Source organism: Hemicordylus capensis, chromosome 8 (assembly GCF_027244095.1).
Source record: "Hemicordylus capensis ecotype Gifberg chromosome 8, rHemCap1.1.pri, whole genome shotgun sequence".
Taxonomy (NCBI): Eukaryota; Metazoa; Chordata; class Lepidosauria; order Squamata; family Cordylidae; genus Hemicordylus; species Hemicordylus capensis.
Genome location: NC_069664.1, coordinates 15,729,159 through 15,742,944, shown reverse-complemented (window position 1 = coordinate 15,742,944; position 13,786 = coordinate 15,729,159). Strand labels below are relative to the sequence as shown.

Below are 13,786 nucleotides of genomic sequence, written 5' to 3'. Positions count from 1 at the left end.
TAATGCAATGTAGACTGGCAATTTGGGAATTCCTAATGTATTTTTCTTGCCTCTAGGGAATGTTTGCTGTAAAGAATGTCTTTTACATTCGTTGGAAAGGTTATTTTCAGGACTGGGTAGTGATGATGCTTTCAGGTCAGACCGCTGTGGGGCGTGTGCTGGTGAGTGGTTTGATGAATAAGTAAGCCAAGAGGGTGGGAAACATAAGAAAGCATAGGTGCAATCGTACGAGGAGAGGAGTTGGGACTGGAAGACCATTAACTTTTTTTGATGGGCTGGTTCTCAAAATCCATCTCATGGCCGACAGGGATTGGAGTGTCTTGCTGTGAATGAGCTCTCGGAGAGAGCATCACAAGGATTCAGAACTTTTTGCTCAGCGCTGCTTGGCAACGTGCCAAACTGATAAGAAGCTGAGATCTGTAATCCAAATGTGAAGTTAAGTCCAGGGATGGGCAAACTTGACCCTCTTTACTCCAAGCTGTTGGAGTAAATTGCAGCTGGTGATCATGGTTGCTCAACAACAGCTGGAGGGCCAAGTTTGCCCACCCCAGAGCTAACTCCACATTCGGATTACAGATCTCCGCTTTGTGTCAATTTGGCATGTTGTCAAATGGAGATTGGGAAAACATACCGAGTTCTCATGAAACGCTTGAAGGGAGGGCATGCATCAAACTAATATGAGACTGAACATAAGAACCCACTCAGTGTATAGTTTATGATGTCTTAAGGGCTTGGGTTGTATAACTGCAGTATCACATTAATAGATAGATAGATAGATAGATAGATAGATAGATAGATAGATAGATAAATAGATAGATAGATAGATAGATAGATACTGCTTGTGTTCACTTAAAAGGCCATCATCATCATCATCATCATCATCATCATTATTATTATTATTATCATCATCATCATCTATTTATTTATACCCCACCCCTCCATTGCACTTCTGCTTGAGTTGCTTTCAACGTTAATAAAATAGACACAGTATAGAACAGAACATTAATACAATTAAAAAGTGAAAAGACCAGGTTAAAACCAAAATTAAAATGACACTTTTTTCAGCATTTGAATTTAAAAGTTATCATTAAACAGCTAAATACTAAGAAATCAACCAGATATAAGCAGAATATAAAATATAAAAAGGGGAAAAAATTAAAAGGATAAGATATTAAAATTTTAAATATTAAAATTAATATTAACATATTTAAAATTATTAAATATTTTTTAAAATATTAAGATATGTCTTCAGTTGTTTCTTAAGAACACTGAGGGAGGGATCATGGTGATGATCTTCAGGGAGGGCATTCCAAAGTTGAGGGGCCACAACCCAAAAGGCCCACATACATCACATTGGAAGCAACCTTAACTTTAAAGTGAGTCCTACAGCTTTTAACAACAACAAATATTTATATACCACTTTTCAACAAAAGTTTCCAAAGCAGTTTACATAGTGAAATAATAATAAAATAAGGTTGGTATTATGACTGATGAACTAACTATTGGCACTTATTTTCTTCCTTTTGCCAAACAACTTCAAGGCATATAAAACACCAAGAAAGGGATAAAATTTATAATGAACTTGGTAGATGGGGAAATGGGGCTGAAATGAACAAAATAGAATTCAACAGAAACACAAGCTAATATGATTTTAAGCCATTTTCACAAAACCATAGTTTCCAAGTCATGAGAAGCAGTGAATCTATGCTATCCCCCACTAGTCAGACCTTATCTGGCATCCTACATCCAGTCCTGGGCATTGCACTTTAGAGTATGTAGACAAACTGGAACATATTCAGACAAAAGCAACAAAGATGATCAGGGTATTTAGCCAGGATAATGTATGTATGTATGTATGTATTTAAAATATTTTATATGTCGCCATACTTCATAAATGAATTCATGGTGGCTTACCACAAAATTCATTAAAAACAGTAGAACAGACTAAAATGAGTCTCTAAAGTCATAGAACTGCAGGATAAGACAGTCATTAAAAACAAAAACAAAAAAGGGATGGGAGGCATACATTCTTTCTAATTGTTCTATCACAAAGAACAAGGAATCCCAACCCGTGAGCCTTCAGATGCTGCTGAACTACAACTCCCATCATTCCCAGCTACAATTACTATGGCTGGGAATGATGGGAGTTGTAGTTTAGCAGCATCTGGAGTACAACAGGTTGGGAATCCCGGACACAGAAGAGAGCAAAGCTTTATTCTCTACCACCCCAAAGGGTAGGATTGGATGAAATGGACTTATGTTACAGGAGTGAAGTTTGCAGCTGAATATTAGGAGAAGTGTCTTAATGGTACTAGCAGCTTCAGAATTGAATCAATTACTGAGGGGAGTGGTGGGCAGGCCCTCAATTGAGAAGGCATGGAAAGGAACTCCTAGTCAGTGATTCCATGAACTGCTTACTGGGGAACGAATGCTCTGCTGGAGCTGACGGGCCCTGTCCTCGGCATTGGCTCCACCCCCTTGCATCTGACATCACACAGGAGGTGGGACTTGGGACACACACACGCTTTGTGTGCACGACTGCCAAGTCTAGCGGGCAGGGAAGCCGCCGGAGGACTTTGTCCTCCGGCTATGGCCAAGTTCCCTACACCTCTGGTGTGAGGCATCACAAGATAAACTGGATCTGCTAGCTGGGATGAGTTTTGTTTACATCCAAGACTGGTGCCTGGTCATCACACAGCTTGGGCAGTTTGGAACAATTGTTGCAGATGAAAAAAAGCTGGGGTGACTGAAGAATATCTCTCGATTTTGCATGGCAAACTGTTGATTGCATGCCCCCAAACTCAAAGTGATTTGAAGCAGCCTCCATGTGGAAATCAAAATAAGTGCCTCTGCCTTTTCTTTTGAGGGGTGTTTTGAGATGGGGAAAGACATGAATATCACATTTCAGAAGTGGGGCACCAACTGGATCCTCTTGTCATTGGAGTTGTCACTGATGCACTGTGGATTTCCGTTTTAGGTAATACTGGTGTTCCTGTTTAGTATTGGATCGCTCAACATATATATCATGAACTGTTACAGGTAACTGGAACCCAATTATTGCTTCAAAAGCTTTATTTATCTATTCCAAAAGTTTGTATTTCATTCATAAAATGGAAATCCTTGGAAATAATGGAGGTGGCATATAGTATAATTAAAAGAAAAAAATATTAATGCAAAATAAAGATTTGAAGAACATGTTTGCCATGTTTAAGACTGAACAGCAATCCAGCAATCCAGGGCCAGCCATAGGGGTGGGTGAGTTGGGCAGTTCACCAGGGCACCTACCTGAAGGGGATCCTGAGTTGAGCTTAGCTGGGGAGGAGAGCTGGACTTGTGGTAGCAAGCATGAATTGTCTCCTTTGTTAAGCAGGTCCACCCTGGTTGCATATGAATGGGAGGCTACATGTGATATTCCCCTTAGGGGATGGGCCCACTCTGGGAAGAGCATCTGCATGTTGCAGGCAGAACCTCTCCAAGGGAGAACCTTGGAGAAGCCACTGCCAGTCTGTGTAGACAATATTGAGCTATATGGACCAATGGTCTGACTTGGTATATGGCATCTTCCTATGTTAGGTGGCTGGGAGGGGGAAGAAAATCAGTGATAAACTAACCACGATACAGTGAAGCTGAAGGCACTCCTTTTTATGATGGAGCCAACTCTGCATAAATCTTATTAAAGCAGTAGCTGTCAAAATATCATCTCAAGTGGCAGCAGTCAAAAATGAAAAACATTTCCGTGCTACCTGTCAAAAGGCAAGTAAAGATGCCAGCTGAATTTTTCTTTACAGCACAATCCAAAATCTCTTCACCACAGCAGAGAAGGTTCAGACAAGGGTCACACAACTCTCAGGGGCATATGTGGTACACAGAGCATTTCTGGGGGAAGGAGAGATCAGCAAAATCTCCCCCTCCTATGCAAATGCCTGTGGTCATCAAGAAGCCATTTGAAGTGTGGGAACTTCACCCTGCTGACAGTGAGATTCTGTCAAAATATACTTGTTTGTCCTGGCCTTCCAAGGTTTTTCAATTGTTTTGAAAAATTTTAATTGGCTTTACATGGTTTGGAATGGGTATAACATTGTTTTTTTTATGTTGTTTTAAGCAGTGTGTTTTAAGTGGTGCTCGTTTTTAAATATCTTTTTAAACTTGTTGTGCACTGCCCAGAGCCCTTGGATGGGGTGGTCTATAAATGTAACAAATAAATAAAATAAAATAAAAGTGATTAGTCTTTCAGATTCAGAACACAGATGAACATTTGAACACCCCACGAGAAAAAAAACTACATAAAGCTAAAGCAACAATGCCCACAATTTTTTTAAGCAGGGGCCACTGGGGCAAAATCCTTCAAGGTGAGACCCATTCCCCACCGTGCTGACTTCCACACAGTGCCGAGCTTTTTCCAGTTCAAGGGGTCCACTAAGAGAAACAGACCCTGTCCCCACTCCAGTGCCATCTTGGAAGGCAGGAATAGTCCTTCCCATTGTTTCCCCCATAGAGCTCATGGAGAAAGCTCTGGGAAAGACTACAATTCCCAGTGCTCCATGTCTGCCTTCCAAGGTGATACTAGGGCTTGAGAGGGATGTTTCTAGAGATGTGTGGATCGATTTGTGGCTGAATGGATTTGTCTCAAATCTGGTCCATGTGCATGATTTGACCTTGAAACTAATTGCTCTTGGGGCACTGACCAGATTTGAGATTGAATCAAATCACCCTAGATTCAAGCTCAAATTGATTCAGCGATTCGAGTCACCATTTTGTCCCCGCAATGCCAGCCCTCCAAGCTCCTCTGCATTCTAGTTGGTTCCTTTGCACTATCTCATGATTGGCTGGCAATTTCCCTTGGCTGGCAATCTCCTTTGCTTCTTGGTGTGGATTCTCGGTTTGAAATAGGTTCTTCATAGGGATTCCTTATGAAGGAGTTATTTCACAGCCTAGAATTCACAACGCAGAAATTGGGGAGTTGGGTGGTAGTTGGCACCCATGGGGTTCTACCACCTAACCCACTTTGGTGCCCCCAACCCCTTAACATTAGCCTGAAACAATTTGAATTTGAATCAAAATGTATCAAATTCAAATTGGATCGACTCTAGATTTGAGGCAGCAGATTCAAGCTCGAATTGAATCAAGCTGGTTCGAACTCAAATTAAATCACTGATTTGTGCACATCCCTAGCTGTTTGTCTAAAAAGAGCCCCATAGGTGCTGGGCAAAGCACAGCACTGCACTATGGGAACAGTTGCCTCTGCACAGTGCTATGGGCCCGGTGTGGAGCATTCTGCTTGAGCTGAATCTTTGCACAAATCTAACAACAACAACAAATAGTCCAGGAGCTGCATTTAACATTCATGGAAGCTGCCATTGGCTCTTAGGCCTTTCAATGAAGTACACTGAGCATATAGTGGAGTTTTTTAAAAAATGAAGGTACATAGCTGCAATAAAAATGGGATTTTACTTGGCTGGAAGTGGCAGCACCATTTTAAAAAGCACAGAACAAAATGGCTTAAGCAATTTTGTTCTGTACTTGTCAAAAGCAAGAAATCTGGGAACTGTCAATGGTGTCAGATAGGATTTTGAATTGAATATTGATATTTTGAAGTGGCATAATATGGTGGAGCATGGATACAGTTGGTGCCAGGTTGTGGATCATCTGATTAAACCTGAATTCAGTTTTAATGGTGAATTTTGCACTTGCACTGCGATTTCTTAATACAGTCAAAGAGAAGCATGAAACATTCTTGGATGGAGAGCCAAGTGAGTTTTGAGATAAGTCCTAAGAATTGGGCCAGATTAAACTCAGAGTGTAAACAGAATGTACACCTCAATGGGAATACATGACATGGAAGGCGGGGGGAATTAGCTGTGATTGTTTTCTGCTATGTCATGAATTCTCATTGAGGATGTCATTCGTTATACCAGATAAGTAACTCCTTAGAAAAGAGTAACAAAATAGTGTAATTTTTAGAAGATGGGACACACAGTTTTAAAAAATTACTTGTTTGGGGACTGTAAAGTAAAAGTAAAGTGTGCCGTCGAGCTGGTGTCGACTCCTGGCAACCACAGAGCCCTGTGGTTGTCTTTGGTAGAATACAGGAGGGGTTTACCATTGCCATCTCCCATGCAGTATGAGATTATGCCTTTCAGCTTCTTCCTATATTGCTGCTACCCAGTATAGGCATTTCCATAGTCTGGGAAACATACCAGCGGGGATTCAAACTGGCAACCTCTGGCTTGCTAGTCAAGTCATTTCCCCGCCGCGCCATTAGGTGGATTTGGGAACTGTAATGTCATTTAAAAGCACATATAAAAACAGATTTGACAGTGTCATACCATTTGATACTTGTCAACTGAATGTAATGTGGAAGCTGTCAAATTTGAACATCAGTTTGTTGATATTTTATATAATAGGAACACAGTTTTTTGCTCCATCTTCTGAGTTAGACAGAGCTGTCAGGTTCCTTAGGAAATGTAGCAGTTATGGGATGACTTCAAGTTCTTCTTTCAATTCATAGTTGGTTTCTATTTTGATCTAGGTTGTGCCACTCAAGACTGTACTGTGCTATTTCCAATAAGACTGAATGCAATTTTAAAGAAAAGGAAAATTTTCACAGAATAAAAGAACATCCACTCCCCCCTCATTCACACAGAGAGAGAGAGAGAGAGAATGTGCAGAACATTTCAACATTTTTATTTGGGCCGTTTCGAGCTCGAAACAGAACACCCTTCAAATCAAGGGCATATTTCAGGTTTCGAGCAGAACACCATTTCAATCAAAATGTTTCAAGCACCATTTGGCAGACCTGACTTTCCCTTGCTGATTGGTTTTCTGGCACTGGCTTCTGATTGGCTTGCAATCTTTGTGCTTCTTGGTTAGTTTGTTATACTGCTGTTTTCAATTAAACAGTTTGGCCATTTGCGTTCGAGCTTGAAACGGAACAAAAAAAAACCCCATTTCATGCACATCCCCACCACCACCACACACACACCACAAACATGTTGGGGATAAGAATTCTAGCCTAGCCTTCCCCCTCACCTGTTAGTTTTCTATGTATAGGGATGTTTTTGTATGAAGGAGCCTCCTTTCACTTTCACTTTGCAGAGGTAGTTGAAGAGGTTCCTCACTTCCAGAGGAACTAGGCCTAAGACAGATGGAAAAGAAAGAACAATCTTTATATTTAGTGAAAAGAAGCAAACTGTACTCCAACCCCTCCTAAAAGATTAGGGCTGCAACTTGTTCTCCATTCCTCGATCCAGGAATGGATCAACTTGTTCTCCATTCCTTGATCCAGGCCAGCTTTTGAATGGGGCTTTAGTTACTTGTATTCCAATCCCGGAGTAAACGCGGGGCTAACAAACAGCCAGCAGCAAGAGCACTGAAAAGCAGTTTGCACTTGCTTCTCTGTACATACTAGCTTTTTCATTAAACTATTAACTAGCTGACGCCGCACAGAGCATCTGTGCCGCTGTGCACTGAGCCTGTGGCATCCCCACACAGCTCTCTCGCTTGCTCCCCCCCAGTGCTCTCGCTTGCTCTCCCCCCGCAGCACTCTCACTCACTCCCCCACAACACTCTCGCTCGCTCCCCCCCGCAGCTCGCTCGCTCTCCCCCCCGCAGCTCGCTCGCTCACTCCCCCCACAACACTCTCGCTCACTCTCCCCCCACAACACTCTCGCTCACTCTCCCCCCACAACACTCTCACTTGCTCTCCCCCGCAGCTCACTCGCTCGCTCTCCCCCCCGCAGCTCGCTCGCTCACTCTCCCACCCACAGCTCTCTCCCCCCACAGCTCTCCCCATTGGGCAGACCAGGGCCAGGCCATCCCCCCGCTGCCTCCCACCTCCTCCTCCTGGGTGGTAGGGCTTTGCCCGCCATCTGCCCACCTCCTCGCCACCGCCATTATTTTTCCCTGCCACCACCTCCTCCTCCTGGCTGGCGGGGCTTCGCCCGCTGTCCACCCACCTCTTCTGGCTGGAGGGGCTTTTCCTGCCGGCCCTCCACCTCTGCATCCTGACTGCTGCCATTATTTCTCTCTGCTTCAGTGTTGGAACTCTTGCACGTTCTAGAGCATCTGTGCATTAGTACTTGATTGCTCCCCTCACCTCAGAGATCTCCCCACCCTAACCTGAGCTACACTCCTGCTCCTCCTCCATCCCGTTGCTTCCATCCCCCTCACCCTTCTTGGTCATGGCTGCAACATTGCTGCTGCCTATTGGCCAAGCTGCAGCCCCCTATCCCCAGAGACCTCCCCACCCTCACCCAAGCCTCGCACTTGCTCCTCCCCCAGGAACAGCAGCAGTGGTTGACTGGGCCCTTCCTCGCTGCTGTTGTCACTGCCATGGCCGCTCCTTCCCCTCAGGCTGCTGACAGGCCCGGGCCCGGGCCCGTCCCTTGCCTGCCTGCCTCTCTCTGACAATGGCCTCGATAGCCCCAGACAGCAGCAGTGGTTGCCTGGGCCCTTCCTTGCTGCTAGTGCTGCCATGACCGCTTATTCCTCTAAGGCTGCTGACAGGCTCGGGCTCGTCTGTTGCCCTTCCTTCTGTCTCTCTTCCCCCTCCCTTCTTGTTCTCTCTTTCTCTCTCCTCCACTCGCTCTTCCCCACTCTTCCTTCCCTTCCCTTCATGTTTTTTCTCTCTCCCTCCCTCCCTGAGTTAACAGATTTTGTTCAGTGTGTTTCCTCATTTAATTCACATAATGGCATCCTCCTTCTCCTGAAGGGGCTCTTTCCTCCCTCACGACCCGTCTTTTTGCAGACCCTTGCCTACTATCCTTTTATATATAGATAGATAGATAGATTTCTCTCCTCTACAATCAAGAACATCTTCCAACCAGTAACAGTTGCATTCCAACTGACCTTAACCATCACAGGCTCCTCCTCCTTATCTGCACAGGGAATCCCCACTTCCCAGTCACCACGGTGCCACAGGCTCCTCCTCCCTATCTGCAGATGGAATCCCCACTGCCCAATCACCATGGTGCTTCTGCTCTAACAGGCTCCTTCTCCCTATCTGCATATGGAATCCCCACTGCCCAATCAGGTGCAAACTCTGTCAGCCAATCGCCTCCTTTCTACCACGTCCCTACGCATGGGCCTGGACCATCTCAGATAATTAATAATCTAGATATTCCTGATTCCATTCCACTCCACTGCCTTGCCCTTGCATTCCACAACTCTTTCCCTTGGATTCCACACCATGGGATTCAGAACTCCAGGATTGATTTCAACAGTTTCTTGGAGACTGATGCCAATCCTCAAAGGCTGGCAACCCTATCCGAAATCTGTATTTAATATATACACAAATTACCTGGAGTCAATGGTGGAGAGTAGGACAGCAAGTCTGACATAATACTTCTGTCCAGAATTCCAACAGTATTCAGCTGGCCACTTTTCTTTTTGAATGCAAATGGTTAAGAGCTTCCTATCTGTTATTGGTCCAAAGGATGCAAGTTGCTTATTTTTAATGAATTGCTATGTGGTGATGTCTATAATTGCATGGAAAGTTCAATTGTAATACAAAAAGTGAATCCTTTTCTTTTTGCCTCTCTCCCAGTGTTAAACAGTTTTGCCTAGCCTTTGAAGACCAGACAGTTGCAATTGATCTCATATTCAATTCATTCTTCCTCTTTTACTTTGGATTGCGGGTAAGAGATATTTATTTTTGTTTTATTTTATTTACATTAATATCCTGCTCTTCCTCCAAAGAACCCAGAGCAGTGCACATACATGGTTATTTTTATCCTCACAACAACCCTGTGAAGTAGGTGAGGCTGAGAGAGGAGTGACGGGCCCGGAGTAGGGATGTGCACGAACCTGTTCGTAGGCCCTTTTACGGGCCTCCAAACAGGTTTGAACCAGGGCTGGCTTGAAGTTCAAAGGCCCCGGGGGTGGCGCTTTAAGGGCAGAGGGAGGGTGCCTTTGGGCTGGCAGTGTCCCTCCCTGCTGCCCAGTTGCCCTCCTCGGCCGGAAGTGGCCGGAAGTACCGGGTGCGCTGTGCACGTCACATGTGCGCCCGGTACTTCTGGCCACTGCCAGCTGAGGAGAGCAACAGGGCAGCAGGAAGCAAAACTGCCACCCCAAAGGTTTTTACAAAAAAATTACACCGGCAGTGGAAAAGAGGTGGTAGGGGTAAGTGCACCCTCCCCCTGCCCTTAAAATGCCACCCCCACTGCTTCCAAACCTCCCAGTTGCGGTTCCGTGCACATCCCTAGCCTGGAGTCACCCAGCGAGTTTCATGGCTGAATGGGGATTTTAACTTGGGTCTTCCTAGTCCTGGTCCAACACTCTCACCACTACATCGCAATGCCTCCATTGCAAATAAAACAATGGAGAAAATGATGATCAAGAAAGAAGCATGAAGACAAATATTGACATTTAGGGCTGAATAGAGGAAATTTGCCTATCCCTAAAGCCTTACATACAGTGGATGAAATGTAAATCTGTTTCTGGACTGATGGATTGCTTCACCAGAGAGAGATTGAGATTGAGATTGAGATTGAGATTGAGATTGAGATTGAGAGCGGGAGCACCAGGCTAGGTTTCTAGCCAAGTCCTTGCCCTGAAATGGGTCTTCTCTATGAACCAGGAAATTTATAGAAGGAAATTCAGCTTGGCAGCCCCCCACTTCAATCTGAAGTGGCATAGTCCAGAAACAGGTGTACTACCTCATCTATCTATTGCATTGATTCCCAACCAGTAGTCTTCCAGATGTTGCTGAACTACAACTCCCATCATCCCTAGTCACAATTTATTGTGGCTGAGGATGATGGGAGTTCTAGTTCAGCAACATCTGGAGGACCACAGGTTGGGGACCCCTGATCAATTTTCACAGTATACAAGGAGGAACAAATGACGGGCGGGTTCATTTCCTATCTACAAAGCCAGTGACACTTTAGCCCTATTGAGACCTTGGCTGACATGTCGCACAGCATATCTCCCATTCCACCGCAGGTGTCTCACACTGCCAGTGCTGTTGCAGAACAATCCTGTTCCACTACTACTGAAAATTGTGCCACTGTAGTTCCACAACACTGTGCCTACTGGAAATAAGAGATGTAGAACTGCACAACCAGGTTTACACAATTATAAGTAGTAACAGAACAGGGCTGTTCCATAATAGCTCAGGCTGTGTTTGAGACATCTCTACAGTAGCATGGGTGGTTCTAAACTACCTGCGTTACACTGGACAACATGTCAACCATTATATTTATGGGTGTCCAGATACCTAGACACAAGTATATGTTTTTGTGTGACTGAGGACCGGGTCTCACGATCAGTGAGACCTGGTTTTGTCCGGTGAGCTGGCAGGGAGCCCTGGGCGGCCGGATCAGCTGCCCACACGATGGCCAGCTCCGAGACAGAGCCAGCAGGGGGTGGGGGGGATAGGGGTCTGTGCGGCCCCTGCAAACCCCAGTATGCCCTGCGTGAGCGTGCAGGGCATACTGGGGAAACCCCCGAGCCAGGAGGCTGCTTTTAAGCCTCCCAGCCGGGGGGGGGGTCTACTCATGAGTAGGTGCGGCGCGAAGGTGCGCTGTGGCTATTCATGATCACACAAAGCAGGTTTGCACGAGTGCTCGCTCCGCAAACCTGCTTTTTTACCAGGGGTTCTCGAGCGGGTTAGCCACTCCAGAACCACTGGGCTCGGCTGTGAGCCCAGTTGTTCTGATGACCAACAACAATCGGGCTACCCTCTGCTAGCCCAATCTTTGTTGGTCGTTAGAATAGCCCCTGAGTGTACATGTAATAATTGTAAATGTGAACTTACATATAGGCCCCTTCAATATTGGCATATGCAGGACTTTTTTGTGGTGGGGGGCAAAGCCAGCAATCCAATACCTCCCTCCCTAGGACAATACCCCATTGAATAGCTCCCCCCCCAGACACCCATGCCCCTCAAAAGATGGGCATAGATAAGAAGCATACTATTGTATGTGCACAGTGTTCTCTCTAACAGGGATTCCCAGATGTTGTTGACTACAACTCCCAGAATTCCCAGCTACAATGGCTTTTGCATGGGGATTTTGGGAATATAGTAGTCAACAATGAGGCTATTCCCATGATCAGCTAAAATTGGTCTGGGGAGCCCAGCCCGATTTCGGCTGATCGTGGGAGCCACCGGGCTCGCAGGCAGTTGCCGCCTGGCGGTTAACCCACCAAACGACCTTTCCCCTTAAACTGGGATAGCAGAGCGAGCACTCCGCAAACCCGGTTTTTTTAATCGTGAGTAGCCACAATGCAGCTCCGCGCTGTGGCTACTTATGAGTAGACCCCCAGAGGGGAGGTGAAAAGCCACCTCCTGGCTCCTGCACACTCGCAGTATGCCATTCGCAGTATGCCGCTCGCAGTATGCCGCTCGCAGTATGCCTCACGGCCCCCAATCCTCCCAGCCCCCGCCGGCTCTGTCACGGAGCTGGCAGTCATGTGGGCAGCCACTGCAGCCGCCCAGAGCAGGCTGGCTGGTCGTCTGCGAGGAGAGCGGGCCTAGCCTGCTCTCCTCGCAAACCCCATAGAGGCTCTTCTCCGTGATTGTGAGAAGAGCCTCAATATCTGGGAATCCCTGTTGGAGAGAACACTGTATGTGTATTGAACATAATGGGCCAGTTGGGAAGATGCTTCATCCACTCATAGGAACATAGGAAGCTGCCTCAGACCATGGATCCATCTAGCTCAGGACTGTCTACACTGACTGGCAGTAGCTCTCCAATATTTCATGCAGGAGTCTTTCCCAGTCCTACTGGGAGATGCCAAGGATTGAACTTGGAACCTTCTGCATGCAAGCAGATGCTCTACCACTGAGCTACAGTCCCCTTTTCTTAACTTACAGCAGACAGTACTCACATATTGTAACTCATCTAAATGCAAACCATTGTAAACCCTATTTAGCAAAGGGTACAACTCATGCTCACTACCACAGGAATGGCTCTCTACCCACATGATCAGTGTGTGCCTGCCATGATCATCCACTTCCTTCCACACTCCTTATACAGTATTTGGACCATGTACAGAGGAGCGCTTTGAATGAACCCCCACATAATTGGGAACAGGCACCCTAACACAGAGTGGGGATGGACACATGCTCAAACACGCTGATGTGTAGAGTTGGACTGGAGGATGAAGTGTCATCAAAACTGACACAATGAGTTCATATCTGTATGTGTGCACAGGAATTAGGAATGTGCACAAATCTTTTTTTTTTTCAATTTGATTTGTAACCGAATTGAATCATCCCCAATTTGTTTTGGGTCCGAATCTGGCCAGCTAGCAAAGGGGTGATTTGTTTTGTCCACAAAGCGCCCAAAATAGGTAGATTTGGGTAGAAATCATTTTGTACCCGAATCAATTCACACATCCCTACTGTACATGTGTACACTCCTCACAAATTTTATGCACCTTGAACATGACATGCAAATAAAGGCCTACATTCTGTTTGGGTCATACAGTTCATACAATTAAAATAAATGTTGTTAAATGCAATTTTGTAACTAGCTTGGAGGATGATGGATGGATTGATGGATGGAAGAATGGGAAGAAAAGTTTTTAGAAAGATATGGCTCATGTCTTCTCATTTTGGGTCCTTTCTCTAGTTCTTGGCAGCTAGTGATAAGCTATCATTTTGGCTTGAAGTCAATTCGATGGTGGACTTCTTCACAATCACTCCAGTCTGTGTTTCCTTCTATTTACAGAGAAACTGGCTTGGTGAGTGCTCTTCTATCTGACTCAGTTCTTTAGGTTTGCATTCCTCAAACACGTCCAGCACCGAAACAGTTCAGTCAAGGTCCAAACCAGTTCGGCACTG

At 45.5% G+C, this 13,786-nt stretch overlaps 1 protein-coding gene across 5 annotated transcripts in view; it reads left to right on the top strand.

The window, feature by feature from the left end:
• KCNU1 (potassium calcium-activated channel subfamily U member 1) overlaps positions 1-13,786 on the top strand; it is a 122,950-nt gene that overhangs the window by 2,731 nt on the left and 106,433 nt on the right. For all 5 annotated transcript variants that reach the window (XM_053269096.1, XM_053269094.1, XM_053269093.1 and 2 more), the window contains exons 2-5: positions 57-161; positions 2,978-3,039; positions 9,545-9,635; positions 13,575-13,686. In XM_053269096.1, the coding sequence (XP_053125071.1) occupies positions 57-161; positions 2,978-3,039; positions 9,545-9,635; positions 13,575-13,686 (370 nt within the window). The remainder of the gene's footprint in view (positions 1-56; positions 162-2,977; positions 3,040-9,544; positions 9,636-13,574; positions 13,687-13,786) is intronic.